The sequence below is a fragment of the Aythya fuligula genome, chromosome 3 (assembly GCF_009819795.1).
Source record: "Aythya fuligula isolate bAytFul2 chromosome 3, bAytFul2.pri, whole genome shotgun sequence".
NCBI classification, from domain to species: Eukaryota; Metazoa; Chordata; class Aves; order Anseriformes; family Anatidae; genus Aythya; species Aythya fuligula.
Window position 1 is genome coordinate 91,346,899 of NC_045561.1, and position 22,939 is coordinate 91,369,837.

The window sequence follows — 22,939 nt, forward strand, 5'->3', positions numbered from 1 at the left end:
AGGGAAACAAATTCATTGAAAAGCAATCCACAAAGTGAAGGGGGGCAAGGGGACACCAAAAAAAAAACAATTAATGCTATAGTAGATTTTCATCAGTATGATATACTTCCAAATTACGAAAATATGAAATTTGTCCTTCTTTTTGTACTGTATTGAAAATGTTTGCTTGTTCTTGCATCAATAATTAAACTGGCACAAGTATGCTAAGACACTTCAGACAAGTATTGCTTTCTCTTGTATCTTAGCGACATGAAGTGAATCTGAAAGGTTAATAATTTTTATTTGTAGCATGCAACTACAAAATGAAATAAATTTGAATAAATTAAAAAAAATCATTTTTTTAAGTGTCAATAAAAAGTCATGAACCATCAGTCTTAAGTCTCTATTATTAACCACAAGGCTCAATAAATATGAGCTTCCTCACTCCACTAGCATGTCTCTATTCCACATTCAAAAATTCTTCATTTACATTACAAATATCCTCCTACATTTGGAGGATCCAATATTCTCATGCTGAAACTTCTGGTTGTGTCTGCCAACAGTTTTGTGGCACAGATTTTGATAGGAAGTCCGAACAAGTGTTATTACAAAGGTAAGGATAGCAGTAATCACCATCTTTGGCAACTCAAGGGCTCTCTTGAGTCTGACTTCAACTAGTCATCCATGTGTTATACTGTTCTTCTAGGAGCACTAAGATCTAGCAATGCCAAATTGGTTTACTGAACTTATTCCTGTACAGTAGCATATCTGCTGTATCTCATTTTCTGCATTTCACTCTAACAAATGGACTAAAATATAATGACTGAAAATTACTTTAAATGCACAACATCTTGGATTGATAGCTCATTAGTGAAATATTTTAACCTTTTTCAGTTCACTTACAGTGACAGAGGGACATCAGCTTCATAGGCAACCCAGTATTAGGTTTAAAGACAATTTCAGATATGCTTACGTGGAAGTTCCGTAAATTCCTCCCCTTCCCATTACTTTTTCCCTTCCTTCCCCCCCCCCCCCCCCAACTTCAACTTCATTGTTACTCCAGTTACATGAAAGCCTGGCAGCAATGATGACATCAGGAAAAAACAAATGTTAACCTCTAGGTACTAAAATCACAATTCTAAATGATAAAAACAGATGCAAACAACTACTCAATTCCTTTGATTGATGGCAATCCTTTAACTTAGGAGATCTCTGGAAGGAAGGAAATGGCAATCTGGAACACAGGTATCTTAGTCTGGTTTCTTTTCTAAGAAAAAGAATGAGTTTAGAAGAGGTAACGTTACAACAGAGTTGCAAATTCCTTGAGAATACACTTGTAAAATAAAACATTCTTAGCAAAAGTTTATGGCCAAACTCATTTCCAATGATCTATTTAAAAGACAAGATGACATGTATGAGTGCAAATAAAACCAATTCACAGCGTAACACACTGGATTCCATTACAAGGCTTTTCCTTGTATGCTTGGGTACCAGCAGTAACAAACATTTGGTAAGAGGGAAAAAAACAAAATATCTTCTGAGACCAATAATAAAGAACTCTGCAGACACAAAGCCACACACACCTGTTGCCATGTGGCTTTTTGCAAAAGCCACACTGCTTGCTGGGCACCCAAACATGTTTACTTTCACTAGCAGAGGTATGTTCCAAGCCTTCCCGTTTAACAGTTGAAATGTTATCTGGAATAAACAGTGGAGGTTCATCAAGTGAAAGACTTTTGCTACTTCTTCTCTGGCGAGGTTGAAGATTTTTATCAATTCTTTTTGATTTTTTTTCTTTATCATCCTCCTTCAGATGTTCTACCATAGAGGCATCTTTTGCCTCTGACTCCTCCTTGGTGGAGCTATTTGTTTTTAGCACAGTTGTAAGCTGTTTCTGGGCTTGCTTCTGACCAAGATTTGAAATATGGCCTGACACTGTGTGCACAGAGTGGTGGGTATCTTTAGAACAGCTTTGTTGTGTAGGAGATTTGTCAATTGCTCTCTGAATTGATGACTTCTGTCCTTGCCCAGAAGCCTGGACTCGGGGTATTTTCTTCAGCATTGTATTGGTCTGCTTTTTTACTGTGGTCCCTGAAAGACAACTCTTTGTTTTCAAACCAAGATCAGATTGTTTCTTCCTAATTTTAACAGGGTTGTTCGGATGTTGATGACTGTCTTGCTCATCTGCATTCCGCTTCAGACCTGCTGGAGATGGACTGTGAAGACCTGAAACAGCAATACCGGCTCTTGTTCTTGAATTCCTTGTGTCTTGTTGCACTGTACCTGATTTCTGTCGAGTACCTGCAGTCAGATTTTGCTTATTCTGTACTGCAGATTTACTATGCCGAGGCCTAATATTCTTTTCACATTTTGAAGCAACACTAATTTGTTTATCATCATCCTGAACTTTTGAGGTCTCAGGGCCTTCTACTTCAGTACTGCTGATCTGCTGCTGTACATCTTGGCTTGCATGGTCAAGAACAGTGCTTTCTAAAATGCTATTTCCTGGGTGAACAGAAGTAAGCTCCTCACTTTTCAAGTCTTTATTATCAAACTCTGTACTGTCCAGTAGTTCCTCTGATGAACTTACAGTTTTCTCCACTCCTTTGCCATCATCTACAGGCTCTGTTACACTTTCTTTTACTGACAATGTATTTTCATCAGGAAATTCCACACTATGGGAACCTAATCTACATTCAACCCCCTCTTCTAAAGAGCCAGACAAATTTGAAAAGGTCTCATAAATTTCACTTGGATTCACACAAACGCTAGATGGATCATTAGTTTCTCCAGTTATCCCACTTTGATCATGTTCTTCTGTTATCTTCTCCAATTCCTCTGCTTTATTTTCAGTCTTTTCTTCCGCAGAAGTTTCAGAGCCCATTGAATCAATCACATCATTTCCTTCATTTTTAGCTGCAGTAATTTCAGTATCTGCAGATGCTGAACAAACTGAATCAACACTCCCAGACTCAGTTTTTGTTGCAATCTCTGTTATTTCCTTTGTTTCTCCAGGAGCAGTACAAGCTCCTGGTACCTCAGAACAACTTAACTCTTGGGATATTTCTTCAACCTTTGCCTGCTCAGGTGTTTCAGACTTCACTTCATTCACCTCTTCAGGACCAGGAAGAGGCTTTGTATTACTTGGGGAAGCAGTTACTGCTGCTGCTGCTCCTTCTGTCTGTGCTGATCGTCTTGTACTACGCCTAACTTCTTTAGGTTGTTCTGCTTTCACAGGTGTGGCAACATCTGCCTCTTTAGCTGGACTTTTCTCTTGTTGTTTCTGTCCTGTTTTGAGAGCAGATCCACTTTTTACAGATGATTTCTTGGTACTGACAGGAGGTGCAACATTTGAACGCTTGGCCAGCGTGCTCTGTCGCAAACTCCGTACTGGTTCTATAAAGGTAAAGAGAAAGTGTCTTAGCTATACCATGTACTCCTATATGCAAACACAAGACTAATCTAGAATAGAAGTGACTGAGCCTACTTTACCTTACTGGACACAAAAAGAATTTTGAAACTTAGTTGTTCATTGAACTTAGAGAAAATAAAAAAAACAGTTTGAATGGAAAAAAAATCATTACTTTTATGGCTACTAAAGCTCTGAACAGTATATGAAAAAACAGAAGTAGCTCTCACAATAAAAAAGACAAAATCCACTCAACTTTTCTAGCACTCAACCTTTTCCACTCTTTCTACTTTAAGTAAAAATAGCATAAAGTTATATTGTGATAAGTATAAATGCAAATTTTACAAAGTTTTTAGAGAACACAGTATATGAATCTGAAATCCAGTCATGTTCTCACTTAATGACAGATTATTGATTATTGTAAAAGTAATAATCAAATTTAAGTGCCTTTTAAAAGTGTATTCACCAGCTTTGTAACATAGGCTCTTTCTTAAATTCTGATTTCCCTATTAATTTTATCTTAACTCGGCCTACTCTTTGGGGACAAAGTAGAGCTGTCAATAACTCCACCTGTTCAAGAAGTTTAAAAAAACCCTGATTATATACAATCAGCTATCACAATTTAAATATGTGAAATAACTATTAAGCATGTTGAGATATCTATATGAAAGACTTTACAAGTGCAATTACTGTAACTTTAAAACAAAAAGAACACACACAAATAAGAACAAACAGAATTAAAAATTTTAATTGGAAATAAAGAGCCATGCTAACCTAATTCTCCAATACTGTTTGAAAATACAGCAGGGCTGTGTTAAAGAACCACAGTGCAAATCTGATTTAGGTAAAAGGAACAAAGTTTCAAAAACATGTTTGAGAACCACAGGCCATAAGGAAGAGCATTTGTTATAAAGGAATTCAAATTGAATAGCACCCTACTGATGCCAATCTCTGGCTCCCATTTATAAAAAAAAAAAGAAAAAAAAAGGAAGCGCCTGTACTCCACACAACCAACCACTAAAATACTTGGCATTTATGAATATTAGGAAGGGATTCTAAAAATTTAGTTGACCTTGAATGTGCAAAAACATACATCCCATATTGAGTGATCACCTTGTGCCATTAAACGTGGTGACTTTCTTGGTGACACGACTGACGTTTCTTCTGAACGACTCCTCAAATTCCTGTTCGGTAAAGTTAACTCATCTTCATCGATGTTGTCATTTCCACTCTCTTTAACTCCCTCTTCATCCATAATATCATCAAGACCGATAACTGGGAAAACAAACAAACAAGAAAGATCCTAAAACTTTAAAAGGAACAAAAAGTGTTGCGACTGTAAGGGTGAGTAAGGCGGGGGAAGAAACAGGGAGAAATACATAAATTGGCCATCTGAAAACAAACAAAAAGGAAAAAAAAATGAAGAAAGGCAGGACAGAAAATTCCCACGTGAGGCAGTTTCAGTGTAGAAGAAGCTATCACCCAAAGCTTAAAATTTCTGTAGATAGTCCTTACAGCTTTTTGGTGGACTCACATTTTTATTGGTTTTGGTTTTTGTTGTTTTGTTTTTTTATTTTGGCACAAGAAGGTCCACAGTCTTAGAGGATCAGCTGTCCCTCACTGCCCCTTCCCACCTAAGAAAAAGTGAAGAAAGGTAAACAGTAGAAAGAGCTGATCCAGAAAAGGAATGAGTATAAAAATCACAGTTTTCTCATAGGACACAATTTTAAAACTGAAAGTCCCACCCACCTCACGTATCTCCATCTGCAACCCAGTTTTGGAAGGGCATGGAGTGCAGCATGCACTAGTCTCCCAGCCAGAATCAGAGAACGTTGTCGAATTCCTATCCTCCACTAACCTGAGAAGGATCCCAGAGGTTGCTCCTGAAAATAGGTTTCCTAAGAGGCAGTCAGGCCACTGTACCAGCCATTCTCCTCACTTTCTCTAAGTTTGGTTCTGCAATGGTAGCCTCTCCTATCCCAAGATCCTATGTGTGATTAATGAATCCCGGTCCCTGTAGGATGCGAAATTTGTGAGATCAGGCCAAACACCCAAGTGATTTTATAAGACATGTAGAAGGGTCTGACAAATACAACACAGACTCCAAACAATCAAGTAAGCCTATTCTTCACTATCCCAGCACCAACTCCAGCATTTTTAAGGCAAACTAACTTACACAACAGAAATAAGATCTCTAAAAAATTCTAACAATTATTTTCTTAAAATTGCTTTAATATATTCATCTTAGAAACTAAAACAAGAAGATAATAAAAATTAAAAATTGTTAGAATCTTCAGCTTGCCTCTGAAAACCTGTCAATTTCTGCTTCAACTCAGATGTTTTCACAACTTAAATAGAAGTTCTCTTGTGAAACCACTGTAATAATGAGCATAGAGTAACGAAAAACAGGAGCTGTAAAACACTGCTAAAGCCAAGCAGTGATAAATAATCAAGTCTATCTAGACTGTCATTCAACCCACAGTCTCATGACACATTTAACAGATACACCTGTTAAAGATCAAATATGAGGCTGTTTAAAATCCTTCTAAAAGTAAGGCTGAGCTTGGCACCAGGTGAACTTCATTCTGGTCCTCTGTACTTAGACAGCTGTCAGGAGCTGAAAACTAGGAGTTTCTTTAGCTAACAACGTACTGTCACTCATTTTATTTTAACCATATTATTTAGTTACTGCATTGTATGCCCCAGTTAGAGGAAATGTGTATTTCTGGCAATTACTGGCAGCTTTCTCTTCCCAATCCACAGAGCTATCTTTATGGGTGTATTTGTATACAGATATCACACACCAGCTGCACAAGACTGATAAATCTAGCGTCAGTCCACTCATCCAAATGTTTCGTCACTTATTTGCTACAAGCTACATACTGGGGAAAATATGATACTAATTGCCCTGTCAGACTTTATTTTCCCCTAAATATGTAATGCTGGCCATTGTCCAACACAGGACACCAAACAAGATGGATCCTCATCCTAACTCAGGCCACCCTTCCTGTGTTCTGAAAGATTACGTGATTAGATCCTTCTGACAGCTCCGCACTTTGGTGTGAGCCATCTTATTACAACAGCATTCCTACAGAACGTGCAGCTGGTGTGAGGGAACAGCCTGTGACCCTTCTGACTCCTTGGTGTAGAACTACACTAACTACTGAAGATAACACGAAGAATCAAAACTACTCAGACAACTTCTGAAACAGTTCTGTAGCTGATCTCACAGCTCATTAAAGCCTCGTGTTTTACACGTCTTGCACAAGTTAATTCATTTACACACCCTTCATTAACACAAGGGACACATTCAGTCTACTATTGACAGACAGTTTGAAATATCAGAATTAAAGTATTTTCATACTTACAAGACTCTGTGCTGTAGCTTTAATTTTATGGATGAATTTGAAGCACAGAATCTTGTTTATTTCAAACGACCTGAGCTACAACTCGGCTATTACAGCCACATGAGGCGGGATGAGAAGTCAACACAGAACCCTGCTGGGAAAGGAAAAAGTGACAAGGAATAGTAATAGATACAGAGGAGGAGACTGGAACATTGAATTATGAAAGGAAATGGAGGTAGAGATAGGAATGTGGAAGGACAAAACCACCAAAAGCAGAAACAGACAGAAATAAAACAGAAAGAGATACTGATAATGAAAACAACAGAAAAGGATAGAGATGATGTTAGCAATAATTATCTATAGAAATTAAGACAGAGGTGTAAGTGATAAATAATCATACAGGAGGAAGGGAAAAAACATCAGAACTGCACACAACTGAAAAAGCTGCAAAGAAGGAAAATACATAGAGAGAGACTGTGACCTATATATTTATATGTATACAAATACACATGCTTGAAGAAGCACCACTGGCTGTCATCTTAATATATTGAGTCTGTTATCTGCAAAGTATTTAAATTTCCAGGCTACTGTCTCACTTTTCATACATGTCAAACAATAACAGAAGAACACATTAAAAATATTCGCACTTTTAAAGTAGAACTTTCCATGTGTTAAAACAAAACTGTGACAAATTTTTATTTCTTCATTGATACATAATTGAAGAAAACAAGCCTTACTTGATGGAGGAAGGGGAGGGAAGGAGAAGAAAACACCTAAAATATCATCAAAATCTTTTAAATATATAAATATTATTAACATATGTCTTCCCTTGATTATCTTTAGCCAAAATTATACAAAAATATTCAGATTTTTGACACACTGGTCAAGGTAAATTTCAAGTGTAGAACTAAAGTTCTCCTGTAGGTACCAGCTCTGGTTTTCTTTTGCTTAGCTAACCAGAAGGAATAACATTCCACTATTCCTGCTCTGCACTGTTGTAAATGCTAAAGACCCAACCTCCCTCCATGCACAGAACTGATCCAAAGAAATAACTACGTCTTCAGAAAAATGTACAGTGGGGAAAACTGGCAGTTTGTTACCTACAGACAAAAAGCATGCAAAATAAACATTTTCCATGTTCTCAGAATGACAGCAACATAACAAATTTAAATTTTATACAGAAAGGTTACTACCTTGGTCACAAGACACTGTGCAACTGTTCACAGGGACAGCTTGGAGGAAGGAAGGCAGAAAGAGGTAAGAATACTGAGAAACCATAAAGCATTTGGGGTTGCAATCGAGAAGTTATATTCAAAATCACTTCATAAGCAGGTGGAAAAAATAGATGTACATTTGATTTTAGCGAAACGAGCATAAAGTGCCTAAAACAGAAAACAGCTACAAGGAAAAAAAAAAAAAAAAAGTATTTGTAGTCAGAAAAATCATTTTGGCTCCAAAGATTTAGTACATGATCACAGTTTTAGCAGAAGTAATGCTGCTTTGAACAGTACTCGTGAACACATAGGGTAAAACTGGAAAGAGCAGACTGCACTCAGGGGAAACCCTTTTCAAGAAGCAATCTAGAAGCACAGGAAACAAAAAATTGCAATTTAAAAGATATCCCCAACAGTCTTTTTACACTCTTATAGGGCCAATCCTCATCACTTATTAGAAAATATCTGACTTGATAAACATAAATTACACTGGTAAAATTTTAATTTTGCTATGAAATCCAGAAACATCTCTAGATGATATGCAATTCACATGCCATACCATCTACTACATGTATAATAAAATCACACTGCTCCAGTGAATAACAACCTGGAAAGCTACAGAATTTATGATAGCTGAGAAATGCCCAGTTAGTACAAATCCTGCTTACTTAGTTTGATTTTGGCATATATATGCATGTGTGCATATATACAGACACAGACACAAATATAATAAATAAAACAAGGGAAGAGGAAAATCCCAAATCTGGGGCTGTTGACCAGAAGTCAGACAAATCTTCACAGTTTGGTGGCAAATCACCACAGGATTTGTGGTGAAGGAAACCATACGATCTCAGCTATCAGGGGTTTCGGCCTGACCTGCCATGCTCATACTTATAAGACTAGTGTACAAATTTCCAGCTTGTCTTACAGCAAGAAACAACAGAATGAAACAGAACACCCCCCATCACTAAAGTACCAAGTCTGAATAAAGGTGTTGCTCTGAAGAGCTAAGTCATATTCTTAACTTTACATTTTCCATTTCTGATTAAAGAAAAAGGATCAGAAGGAAAAGACAAACAAACAAACAAAAAGCATGCATACGCACCATCCAAATATCAAAGACAGCCTGGAGCTATTCCACATAATCTACCTGTGTTGATCACACAGCTCTTTGGAGAACAAACACCTTACCGTCCTGATGAAGGGAAACAGAGACACCTCAAACATGATATGGGACACCTCTGAGTATTTCAAAAACTAGTGTTTCATTTAATTTTTGAAAACCTCGTTTTGTCAAATTCTGTCTTTTATCTGGCAAAGGCAGCAGTTGCACCAACTTCCACTAATGCCACTAGGTCTCACTGCCAATAGCTACTTCAGGACAGTAAACCGCTTCCATTACTGCTAAGCTCCTGAGATCTGCAAATAGGTTGTGCCTTGATTCATTGAAATAACAGAAAATTTCCCAGCTGCACTACATGAGCAGCAATCTGCACCATCTAATCCCACAAACCAGCAACCCAACCACATCTTCACAATTTAGCAGTCACTTCTCACAAACACATCCTAAAAGGATTTCAGCATAACAGCTGTTAATTTGACCCATACCCTCTCCAGCTTGGAAAAAATCATGAAAAGTTACTTCCATCTCTGCTCAAAGGCATTAACAGGTCTGGAAAGGATTTTGTCTTCTCCAAACATCCAACTGTTCAGTCAAAGCTGAACGAGACAATCCCATTCTATTTCTCGGTGGTAATTACAGAGCAAGCTCATAGAGCAGACAAAGATCAATAATGTCATCTAACAAAAAAATTAGATCCAGCATAAAGCTGGATTCAGGCCAAGACACGAACATGAGACTGCTTTACTGGCACTGATACCGTTCCTCATATCAATACACAGGCAACAGACATCTATTTTCATGCTCCTCGCTATCTGTCATATACCGGTACCACGGACTATGATGCTACTATGTTTCCCGTGCCAATTACATGTAATCCAATTTACAAAGTAGTTTGTGCATTTTCTGTGGAAATGCCTCCAACCAACAGTGATGGAAATCAAACCTCAACTCACAGAAGTCTGTGCAGTTCTGTCATATAGATAAGTGCATAGGGATGTAAACCAATTGCTACCATGCATCACATCCAGTCAGATCACCACCTTTGAAAGAGCTCAGCAGTAACAAAAAGCTTAGTTCGTGGTGAATGGCGTGCAATATAAATCCTAATGCTGAGCAAGACAGATGCAATACTGATGAGTAATGACTTTGGGTTAGGCCTGTGAACAACGCTCATCAAGAACTTACGTCAACCCAACAGTAAGAGAAAGGGCAGAACACAGACCCACAGGTGAAAACAAGTTAAGAGCCAGAATAAAGAAGGGGTTCTTAAGACTGATGTAAATGAGAGCCAAAAAGCTCTAATCTCCAAAGTAAAGCAGAGAAAAGGCTGTTAGTTCTGAGAAACTTGATATACTGCTATGCAGGCCTTACACCACAAAAATGTACCATTTGGACATTGGCAGTACCAATGTCCTGCCACAAAAATGTAATTTTAAACATGAAAATCTCATGTTTAAACAAAATCATACAATCACCTAGACTGGAAATGCCTTCCAAGATCATGAAGTCCAACCATCAACCTGACCTACAAGGCCCATCACTAAACCACATCCCTTAGTGTCATGTCCACAAGTCCCCTGAATACCTCCCAGGATAGGGACTCCACCACTTCCCTGGGCAGCCCGTTCCAATGCTTGGCCACCCTTTCCTCAAAGAAATTCTCTCTAATGTCCAATCCAAACCTCCCCTGGAACAACTTGAGACCATTTCCTCATGTTCAATATAAGCCCTAACACTTGCCACCTGAGAAAGAGAGACCAACACTGCAACCTCCTTTCAGGTAGTTGTGGAAAGCAATGAGGTCTCCCGAGCCTCCTCTTCTCCAGACTAAAGAACCCCAATTCGCTCAGCCGCTCCTCTCAACTCTTCTTTTCGAGCCCCTTCCCCAGCTTCATTGCTTTTTCCACACACAATCAAGCAACTCAATATCCTCCTTATGGTGAAGTGGTGCAAGGTCTCCTGGTTGAAGTCAGCATCTTGCTTTGTGCACAGGTTTACAAATACTCTTGAACTCTTTGCTCAAAACAAGCTTCCACTTAAGTATCAGTGAGCCATGCACTCAGCTCCTTCAATTTATCTGTCAGACCTAATTCCACTTCAGCCAAATCACCTCAGCCCAACTATTTATACTTTTATCTCTTCAGCTTACCCACAGAAGAAGAAGATAGCATGAAATTTTCACAGCAAAAGAACACAAAGGAACTTTCACCACTTTAAAAACTGGACAAAACAGGACATTTCAGCTATTCATGGACCAGCAACCATGCTAAGCCTGTCCTTTGCTGGCCTTCTGAGCTGATTTTCAAAAGGATTTTGCTCCCGTTCTTAAACTGTTCCATGGTCTTGATAAGTGTTTTGCAAGATACCGTTTGTAGGTCTAAAATAAATAACAATGAATACATAAATTTCTGCCTCTGCAGAAAAAATGGCTTATCTTCGGGAGCCCAAACAACTGCTGTCCCCTGCAGAGCTGACAGTGAGAATCACAACCATCTAACATTTCAGCTTTAAGAATAAATAATGAAATTAAACAAACAAAATGAAAGAAAAAAGAAAACCAGGACACCACCACAGACTTCCTCCCCCACCCCCCCCCCTGCAAAAAACAGTATTTCCTAGGTTGTGCCCAGGTTAACATAACTTTTTCTTTTTGTAAGGTTTTACTATACATTTGTTTTTACCAATTTATCCTAAGGAAAGGATAAAAGGGCTAACAACCAACCGTTCTGTAACCATACTGCTTAATGCAACACAGATTAAATTTGTGATGATATCCTACACAAAAGAGGAAAAAAACACCAAAAAATTAATGAATAATAATAGAGCAAGCTACACTGTATGAAACACCAAAGGTGTTACAGATCTAAGGATATTAGCAAGGCAAGTTTTGTGGGGAGAACTGTGGGGTTCTCTTCCCTTCTCTTCTCCAAACAAAATGATATTGGAGCAGAGAGGAGCTTTCATGCATACATTTTGGAAATATCAGCCTTTCCATCATCAGTTCTTACAAAGGGTATTACCATCTTCAGTCTGCTGGTAAGAATGTAGTGACAATCTGAGTTGCCTTAGATCACCAACTCTCACACAAATCAAATAAGTCATGAGGAATAAGGACAAACAAAGAAACACTGCTTCAAAATGATGGCTGTTATTCTCAATTTAAAAAAAAAAAAAAAAGAAAACACCACTGATAGAAAAATATTAGGGTCCTACCATCTCAGAATAAAGACAAGACCTTCTTAACAAGACCTATAAAGAACAACCAACAGCAAGAACATAGTGATCCTTTTGGATCACTATGACATTAATTGCAAATTGTATGTTTTTATTTACATACTGAAACACGGTTTTAGTCTTGCTTTTATATTTAAAATATAAATTAAATAATATATATTTTATAACTTAAAAGAAGTTATACCAGTTTTGATTCTCTGAGCCTGTATGCAGCCTGAAGTAATAGCCACAATTAATGAGCTTGCTCATTTATTTTAACAGACAGCAAGCTTAAAAAAATAACTTTAAGAAGTTGTGGTTATTTAAATATCAATACTGTTAATTACTCCACTTTTAAGAGAAATATCCAGCTAGTTTGCCAAAAAGCCCCCAAACATCTCCCTGTAACTTCTAAAATATCCAGCTGTACCCTATGAGTTAATTCAAAAATTTTAAATGCAGTATAGGTTTAAAGAAGGATACACAGTTGTGGCTCTGTGAAACAAGAACTCACATCATTGTTTTACTGGATGGAAATAAACAGAGGGGAAGATTGGTTTAACTGTGTACACTGCAGTCTTATGCACATTACAACTGATATAATTTTGTTTGGTAGGTTAAAGACAAAGCGTAAGCACATGGACTATTACAAGAATAAACAAGAACATTAAAGATGGCCTCAAACCATATTGTATTAAAGCAGTAAAAAGATCAAATATCTTGGTTTCTGTAGCTCACTTTGTTATTGCCCTAATGAGTACCATCTTTAATTTACAGTTTTCCGTGCCAAAATACCGCTTGATTTAACAAAGGTGAGAATTCAGTCTGTTAGTAGAAACAAAACATATTATACTACAAAATTGTCAAGATTTTCAGAAATAATTCATAAAAGCTACCAGAAGAAAATGAAATGCTGATATAAGTTATTTGCACTAATCTACAACACTTTTCAGTAATGAACCCAATTTAAAAACAAAGAAAAAGAAACCTTCCTGTCAAAAACAAACAAAAAAACCTATTAAGCAAAGAGTACCTTTTTACCCATTACAGTAAATTCAGAGTAATTATTCCAACTATTCACACTATACATAACTTAGGAACTGGATTATAGTTTTGTTCCCCACCCACCTCCATCTTCCAAAACTGTTCCACAACTCCTTAAATGATTTTTACGTAAAAGCTGTGCTCTAAATCAGTTCCAACTCAGGTGTTTCCAAACCATAATAAAGAATTGTTTGAAGCCAAACAAAGCAAAACACCCAGTATCAACTCCATGCTACAACTCCTAGCACTAACAGAATAACCGTGAGGTCAGAGAAGTAACAGAAGCTGTATACCTCAAACACGCCTCTTGGCAATCCTGCACTATTAAATTTCTGAAGACAACTAACAATTTCACTAATAAGACACAGTTCTTATGCTAAAGAAATCAAACTCTAACTGGAAATAATTTACACATATTCAAGTCAAAGCCTAGATTAATTTTGACCCAGATTAGGAGCTTTCCCCTGTTGTTAAGTGACCAAGTTAAAAAACTGCATGTTTTACATGCCAAGCATGTAAGCAGCACAACAAAAGGGGCAGGAAAGAGACAGAAATCCCAAATTATTATTTCTACATTATGAAAAAGGGTTGGCACTACAGTATTAATGTATTTTAAATTGTAATCTTAAAAAATTATAAGATTTACCTGTTGAACAAGGCATCTGGAAATTGGGATCATTGCTATCCAAAACAGGCAAACAGAACTGGGCACTTGCAGATCCTAGCATAGGATCCTTATCGCTGAGCATGTTCTTCAGCGAATCCTCTAAGACATTTTGACTTGTACTAAAATCCTCACAGACTTCATTCTCCAGGTTGGATCCTAGAAATAGGGCATCATCTAAGTGTTCAGTAGGAATTAAATGGTTAAATGTATCAACTATATCCATGAAGTCTCCTGTGTGTCTTTCAGCCCTATAGAAAGACAAGAAAAATACCATAAGAAAATAAGCTACAAATAGCCAAAAAAAAAAAAAAAAAAAGAAAAAAAAAAAAAGAAAAAAAAGGAAGAAGAAAAAGAAAAAAACACCTAAGAAACCAGCAAATTGTTTTGGTTGTTTTGTTTAATAAAGAATGCTTAAGGTATTTTAGACTTGTAAAAAAATAAAAAATAAATCTGCATATGGCTTAGCATGGCCCATTACATATCTAAAATCATTTCTCTTTCTAACTGACTGCCTTTACAAGAACTTGTATGCTAAGTTACTAACATAAGCTCCTCCATCAACATCAGTGTTGGCACTTCTGCAGAATACGTACAACAAGGTTTAAGTGAAACATTTCCTTTCTAAAATTTGAACCTTAACCAGCTCAGGTACAGGGGGTGGTACAGAAGTCAACAAGCATGGAGCAATGGCACTGCAAGGGCACATCTTTCTTCACCTTCACATACGAAACTGCGGTCAGCTTCCACTAACAGCAGAGCAGAGCTCAGGAGCCTGCATACTGGGCCCCAAACTGGGAAGGATTACATTTCTGCCCCTGCAATTCATGGCAAGTAACTATTTTTAAGTAGTAAAGTCTTATCCCTATTTTTCACCTATGATTATATCCAATAACATTATAAGGTTTTATGTGAAAGTTTGACCCCAATTGCATGTAAGAATTCTGTTAGACGGCTTCAAAAGAGCCAGAACCCTCTTGTAAGTTTCAGTTTTGAAGAAGCTTAAGACTTAAAGAACTGCAGTCAAAGACAGCACCTACATTTCCCTACATCACTTCATTGTGATGGAGCAGAAGGAACAACTGTTTCAGCAAAGATTTAACTGATAAGAAAGTATAACTACACAAGAGATGAAAAAAATCAACAAATTGCTTCTTCAGGGGTTTAGGACCATACACTTCAAGTGCAGAGAGATAATTATAATAAATATGGTAACTTTGGGGTGCAAGGAAAATGAAGCAGTCTGGCATTATCTAGAGAGCCTAGGAGACCAGTTTTGGCACATGCAAAGCTGTTCATGCTTCTGCAAGGACACGAATTCTCTCCAGCTCCTTCCTCTATCAGCTGCCTCCCACACACTAGACAGGATTTTATTTTTTGAATGAATGCACTAATTAAAGGAAAGGGAGAAAAGGGGGTTTTACAGCTTCCAGTGCTTGAATTAGCTTCTAGATTCCCATTCCAGCAACCTGCTGCTAAATGAGCCCAGGATCTACTTACGCTTAGTACAGCAGTAAGTATGCTTTCTTATACTTATTAACTGGATATTTCTGTTTTAATGACCAACAGGGAAAATCCGAGCCATACACATACTCAAGTGCTTTGTCCCAGTTTCAACCCTGTTCTTGTAATTTAGTTTTGCAACTTCACAAGTTTACATGAACTACACACGAGCATGAAATTATTATTTTTTTTTTTGTTAAAAACGTGACAGTCCTTATTCTCCCATCTGGCAGTCCAGAAGGAAACAGGGGTCAGGTATATCACTGCAGAGCATGGTGTCTTTACAATATCTACACACTAACCATGATGAAAATAGTCTAGTGCATAACATCCTACTGACCGAACAGTCAGCAAGAAGAAAAAATGAGGCCAAATTAGGTGCCTTTACTTACAAAGGTAACAGCCTTACAGGAGGAAACGTGTTGTATTTGAAAACTCCCTACAAGAAAATAAAGACTTTTTTGTTATTAAGCAGTGCATCTATGTGTATGCCACGTCAACTAGCATGTATAGCAGCTCATATTCTTCTCCCAGTTCACAAATATCCAAATTTGGCAACAAACAAAGTAGCAAACTGTAACTGAGGAAGCGCTGTGCCCTTTTAAATAGTCTCTTTTATTAACCTTAGGCAATGTAGTTACAACAATCTGATACTACACAGGATAAACTACAAGAGCTGGAGTAGCTCAGAGTAGGAAAATAATTGCAAATGCCACAACCCAGTACTTCAAAACAGCCTCCTGTAATGACCATGTTTTTCTCATATTAGCATCATGCAAGCATGTGAGTCACGCAAGCACGTGAGTAACAGGCACAGGACAAACTGATGGCAAACCTCACCAGGGACATCACAGATATAACACTCACAAATTACTGGAAGAACTTTTTTGTGCCCAACATTAAATATAATGGGGGGGGAGGGGGGGAAAGGGTAGGGAGCTTTAATATACCTGGAGTAATCTTTCTCAAGAGGGCTTTGTTTGTTTGTCTCCTGCATAGGAGGCGAACCTTTATGTAATGCCTGTTACCAAAGCAGCGGTATCCACTTCATGAAGAGCAGTTGCAAAGTAACAAAAGCTCTGGCAGAACTGCAGCTCTTCATACATAGCAAGGCTGTCAACAGAATTAACCTCTTCAACAATGTGACTTGGGGGGGGAGAGGGGGGAGAGAACACCTACAGTTTTGCTAGACCCATCACACAGCCATCCAGAACACCAAATGCATTCTTACAAAACTCAAAACAACTACACATTGAATGGCCTCAGCCATCTTCAATTAATCACAGAATCATAATGTTGGAAGAGAACTTCAAGATCATCTGGTCCAACTCCCCCTAGCAATACCACCCACTAAACCATGTCCCTAAGCACCACGTCCAACCTTTCCTTGAACATCCCCAGGGACGGTGACTCCACAACCTCCCTGGGCAACCCATTCCAATGCCTGACTGCTCTTTCTGAGAAGAAATGTCTCCTCATTTCCAACCTGAACCTCCCCAACACAACTTGAGGCCATTCCCTCTAGACCTATCACTAGTTACCTGTGAGAAGAGGCTGACCCCCAGCTCCCCACATCTTCCTCTCAGGCAACTGTAGAGAGCAATGAGGTCTCCCCTGAGCTTCCTTTCCTCCAGGCTAAACAATCCCAGTTCCCTCAGCCACTCCACACAAGACTTGTGCTCCAGGCCCTTCACCAGCTTTGTAGCCCTTCTCTGGACATGCTCCAGGGCCTCGATGTCTTTCTGGTACTGAGGGGCCCAAAACTGAACACAGTACTCAAGGTGTGGCCTCAACATCTGTCTAGTTATCAGAGAGAACTCAGGAAAAAATTGTTGTAAAGTTTGTTTCTGGAGCATGATTCAAGTTCTATCCACATCTATCCAAAAGAATACAGTTCTATCCAAATTTTTTTATCAAAAGATCACTGTAAGGTTATAACCAATGCTGTTTCACACAGAAATCCTGCCAACACAAAACCTAGTAAGTTAAAAAATTGATGTTCTACAATTGTTAAAAGCAAGAGGGGCATCAAGTAAAGTACTTGGGATGAAAATTTTGCTAAACTTGGTTCAAGAAACGGATGTTCAATTCCTTGTACCACACCAAGTTCACCTTGTACCATACCAAGTTTAGAAAAAGTACTTTAGCGTTACTAGATCAGCACAAGGCACAGAACCCACAGGGACTGACAATGAAAGGCAGACACACTTCTTGCTAGACCACAGATTTTTACAAAGCAATTGCTACCAAAAAAAAAAAAAATACTTTCCCTCTTCCTTCCTCTATGCAGGAGAGGACTTGTATAAGTTAGCTTATATTTTAAATTTAAGCATGTAAAATGGAAGTCCCTGTATTTCTAGTTAGTAATTTAAAAGAAGTCTGGTTTATGAAAGTCCTCAGAAGTTAGACTTCAAAAAAAAAAAAAAAAAAAAAAAAAAAAACAGTATTTCCACAGAAAGTTAACAGTTTTTTCATATTATATTTATTCCTTCAAGTAGTACTATTAAGAACATCGGTCAGAAAAGTATACAAAAGGAACAGAGCTGTTTGGGTAAATAGCTTCTTAGATATCAAAAACAAACGTGAAATGCTAGCACTGCACTGCCATGGAGAAACCCAACAGCACACACTGACAAAAACACAACTGCGTTTTAGTACAATAGTACAACTGACAAAAGCAGCTTTCCAGCAAAACAGAGGGAAATTGCACCTTAATTGACATGAAATTAGCTGACTACACATGCAATTAAAGGAATCCCTCTCCTGCGTGCTTTGGTAAATACTGTAACTAAAAGAGCACTCAGCGTACCAAACACAGCCTTAGCTCCACAGAGCTGGGATGCCAGCACACCCCAGGCACCCCATGTCCCCAGAGCTACCAGCACTGCTCCAAGTGCTGGCGCTGCACACAGGCAGCATTACTGCCATCCTCCTGCCCTCCTTGAATGTGGAACCATAACAGGTATGCTCACAAACGCCTGAGTGAAAGTTAATGAGGTTGCCATGTGTCCACGCTTAAGCATTGGCAGCTGTATTTAGTCTGACAACTTCAGGTATTACAGCTCCAAAAGCCACAGCCAAGACCCAGGTCCTCTGTAGTAACACACGTTCTAGCCAATGGAGCTCACAGCCTCAACACACCATGGGATACAAAAAGAAACCATTACTGGACAATACACCAGCAGCAGGGTCAGCAACAATGCTGGACCTTTACAACTCTCACACCAATATGCTTTCTACTCTGGTTCACACTGTTTCAAATCCATCATCTAGGGCAGTCATCAAGGAATAAACGAACTGACAAAACATCTCTGACGGGAAAAGCAATTCTGATTTACGAGCATCTGAATTGCAATATAACCAAAGAAACGTATTCAGAACTGGTAAAGAAAATGTCAGTGTCCTTTATTAAAAAAAAAAAAAAAAAAGATACAAAGCTTGGATGGAATATGGTTTCCTGAGCCTTGGCCTTTGAGGATAATCAAATTTGATCGCTTTCTAATTTGCCAGCCACTCAAACAGAACACCATACCAAAGACCTGCCTAACAGCAGCATGTAACCAAAATGTGTATTTGTAACATCAATATTGCTGCATTGCAGGTACACTGACAAAGCTGTACATCAAAAACGTCCACCCATAAGTATCTATATACCACCCGCTCCCCTAAATTCCCTATTGATTATTTTAATTCCTCATTTAAAACTATGTAACTCTTAGTGGCTCTTCTTGTCCTCCCCTTACCCTAAAGGTCTTCAAACACCAACTGACCCAGATCTTACCACCCTGTTACTGAAATCTCTGCGGTCTTGATATCTGAAGCAATAACCACATCCCAAAATCTATAATCTGAAGATGCGTGCTGTACTCCTCACTGACACTGTGGATTCCCTACTCTTTGCTACAGATTATTTGATGGAAGGTCAGACAGCTCGAGATTTTTCTTTATTAAACTTCACTATCTGAAAGAATTACATTCAACTACCAGACCTGTAACTCATTTCACTGAACAGGAAGAAAAAGGATTAAATTAGAAGACAAAGAAATGCGGAAGAGACAGAGATAAACCTTTTCCTAATCATAAAAAATCAAATTATATCACACAAAATCAGATCTTTTGCACAGAAAAACCCTTCCTCAAAAACACGCTTCTCCCTCTACAGCTAGAAGAGGCACAAAGACCTGCACTAGAAGTTGTGTTCTGTCACAGAAATGACTTTACACTGTGACATCTTTCAAATCCATTTCATGAAGTAGACTGTTTTCCTTTACCGGACCACCCCATCAGTGAATCCCACAAAAGTTAATAATAATCAAAGATTATACTGCTCTGTATCACTCAGAGAGTACACATCTCTCCATATGCCTCTAGAATTTGTAAGCTCACTAAGAAGAGACGTATCCCTGAAAAGAAAAAGCTAATGACAGATTATTTTTCCATGACTATTGGTATGTTCTTCAACTCTTTTCCATCCTCACATTACACACTACTTGTTTTAGGAATTTTCAGCATGGTCATTATATAAACATTAAGCTTTCTAATAGGTTACATCGATTATTTGTCAGTAGTCCCAGACAGAATAATTTCATTTGTAATACTTGTTGAATTTTTCAGTGCCTCTCTGATAACGATTAATTTAGAAACACATTTTTTTTTCAAAATCAGTTAGATGCTTAATGGTGAAGCTTGGTGAGGTTTTCCACAGAAATATAACATCTGCCACATGCCCATATTGACACCATTCAGGTGCATGCCACAGGCAGTCCATATTTTTCATTTTGCTTTTACATAATGAACACTCACAGTTTACTGGACTTTGGCATTTCTGCTTCATAATGCTACCTTAAAAATAAACAAAAAACATTCCCTTACTCATCAATGTTTCTGACATAAAAGGCAAGACAATGAAAGATTACTGTTTTCTACAAATAACTTCTCTTCCCTTAACATTTTTAAGACTTGGATTCAACGGTATTTAGGTTCCCAAGGAAAAATTAAAGAATTACAGAAAATGTAAAGAAAATTAAAGAGCTACAGACTCATTAAACTAACAGCTAAAATAATTCCTTACAGCATACACATGCTCACCTCTTTGCACGTGAGTAGCATTTAAGCCATGAGATAGAACCAAGCTCTAAAAAGTTTCTAAGAGGTCACAGAAGTATGGTAGATAATCATAAGTTTTTTGAGCTTTTGTTTTCTTAGAGACACCTTATCAACTGCTTCCACACTGTGATAACTATAATGGATTAGATCTATACATCATGGTTTGTAGTTAGATGCCATTCCATCCAGCTACATAAAATTTGTGAGGATTTGCAAATGTAACATGCCCATATAAAACAAATGGCCAAATAGCTGAAAGTGATGGTTGAAACAAAAAATCTAGGTGTTTAGAATTCTATATTTATGTCTAATCTTTAAAGCAGAACTGAAGTTAGAAGTAGCAGCTTTGTGATGAAGCAAGAAGAGAGCTGAGCCCAGCTTTGTTGTGAGCTGCACACTAAGCGTGAAGACCAAAGTTAAATTATTCCAAGAAATCTTGAAATCCTGGATTTCAAGATCTCCCGTATAGAATATTTCCCAAACCTGACCAGATGAATTTCCTAAGCACAACAAACTGTGAATTAGTGTTGTCAGAGAGAAGCCATGCTTACAACCCTCACACCTAATCCTACAGTATTTCCCTGGTTTAGCAATACGAGCATCAACTTTTACAACAGCAAGCGTACAGAACTTACCTAAGAGATTAACAGCCCCATAAAGGACAACACCACAGCTGTAATTTGCTTGCTACACTTGTCACCCCATGTCCTCGTGTTCCCTTCCCAACTTCCATGCTCCTTTCTGAACACTTCCATAGTTCACCCTACAATGAATGGGGGGGTGCTCTTCTTCCAGTCTCTTGTGCCATGGCTGTAACGTACCCCTACTTTACAGACTTGTTGTTACATGAGCAATGTCTCTTCTAAACCCAACAGGCATTAATTATTTACATTCCAGCAGCAAGGAAGAAGCGTGGACAGACCGTCCTGGAAAGCCCACGCCACCCAAGGGCGGGATGGCGGTGCCACCAGGGCCCCCCCGGCCCCCCCAGCCTCCTGTGCCGTGCCTCCCGCGGCGGGTACCCTACACAAGAGTTAACCACGGCACCCGTTGACGATGCGAAGTGCGAGGGACGGGAGGAGGAGCCCCGCGCAGGCCAGGCCAATAGCAGGGGAACAGCTGGCTCCCAACCGCCGCTTGCTCCCCAGCTCTCGGGGCTGCCGGGGCCCGGGGCCGGCCGGGCGGAGCTGGGAAGCCGAGACGGGGCCGTGGAGAGGCGGGCGCGGAGCTCAGGGCCCGGCCGCGGCCTGCGCAAGGTCAGCGGGCTGCGTGCGGCTGGGCGACGGGACCCGGCCCGGCCCCCGAGACGCGGCCCGGCCCCGCGGCCCAACGCGGCCTCAAGGCCCGAGCCGCGCCGCTGGGCCCCGCTAGGCCCGGCCCAGCCCGGCCAGGCCTCAGCCGCGGCCCCCCCCGGCGCTGCCCTGCCCTGCCCGGCCGCTACGGGCCCGGCCGTGCTGCGGAGGCCGCGCGAGGCCCGGCGCCCCCGGCCCCCATCGCCCGCGCCCCGCCGGCGGTGACTCACCTCACCCCGCTCCGCGCCGCGCCGCGCCGCCCGCCGACGAAGAGGCCGCGGAGGCCGCGCCGCAAGGGAAGGCAGGGCCCGCGGGAGCGCGCACCGCCTTCCCCCGGCCCCGCTGCCCGCGCCCCCGCTGCCCGCTCCCGGCTCCGGCTCCTCCGCCTGGCGCCGCCGGCCGCGTGCCCGCTCCCCCCCGTAGGCGCGCCCCCGCCGGGCCCGCCGCTCACGTGACCGCGCTGTTTACCGGGAGGCGGGCGCGGCGCCGCGCAGGCGCCCGGCCGCCGACAGGGCCCCGCCGCTCGGTGCGCTGGGGCCCGGCCCCCACCCTCGGCACCCGCTGAGGGATGGGGCCGAGATAACGGGGCACGGCCCCGGGGTGGCCCGCGAGGAGCCACGGGGCTCTGCTGGGTGCCGGATGGGGCGAGCCGGGCACTCCGCCTGTGTGTGGGGGAGTGGTGAGGGGTGCTCGGCTCTTGGTGGCCCCTGGTTCCTCAGATCGCAGAATTCTCTAGGTTGGAAGAGACCTCCGAGATCACCGAGTCCAACCTCTGACCTAACACTAACCAGTCCTCCACTAAACCATATCACTGAGCTCTACATCTAAACGTCTTTTAAAGACCTGCAGGGATGGTGACTCCACCACTTCCCTGGGCAGCCTGTTCCTTGGGAGGTTCTCATGCTGCCCCTCGGCATGCACACGTCTTCCTGTGGCTTTGTTTTAGGATAATTTTGACCCTTCACACCATGTCACGCAAATTCCCTCCAAAGGTGCTTTTATCAGGTCATCAGTGCCTGAAATAATCCAGTCTCCACATAATGTC

At 40.3% G+C, this 22,939-nt stretch overlaps 1 protein-coding gene across 7 annotated transcripts in view; it reads right to left on the minus strand.

Annotated features, from left to right (window-relative positions):
* PHF3 (PHD finger protein 3) overlaps positions 1-22,211 on the minus strand; it is a 50,107-nt gene extending 27,896 nt beyond the window's left edge. Inside the window, exons 1-5 of one of the 7 annotated variants that reach the window (XM_032183618.1) lie at positions 22,125-22,211; positions 13,976-14,244; positions 7,929-7,967; positions 4,502-4,663; positions 1,563-3,375 (exon numbers count right to left, since the gene is read on the minus strand). In XM_032183618.1, the coding sequence (XP_032039509.1) occupies positions 1,563-3,375; positions 4,502-4,663; positions 7,929-7,967; positions 13,976-14,219 (2,258 nt within the window). In that variant the 5' untranslated portion in view covers positions 14,220-14,244; positions 22,125-22,211. Of the gene's footprint in view, positions 1-1,562; positions 3,376-4,501; positions 4,664-5,246; positions 5,403-6,756; positions 6,890-7,928; positions 7,968-13,975; positions 14,245-22,124 lie in introns of those variants that run through there. The other 6 variants (XM_032183620.1, XM_032183619.1, XM_032183622.1 and 3 more) reach the window with 6 other exon arrangements.
* Between the last annotated feature and the right edge of the window lie 728 nt (positions 22,212-22,939).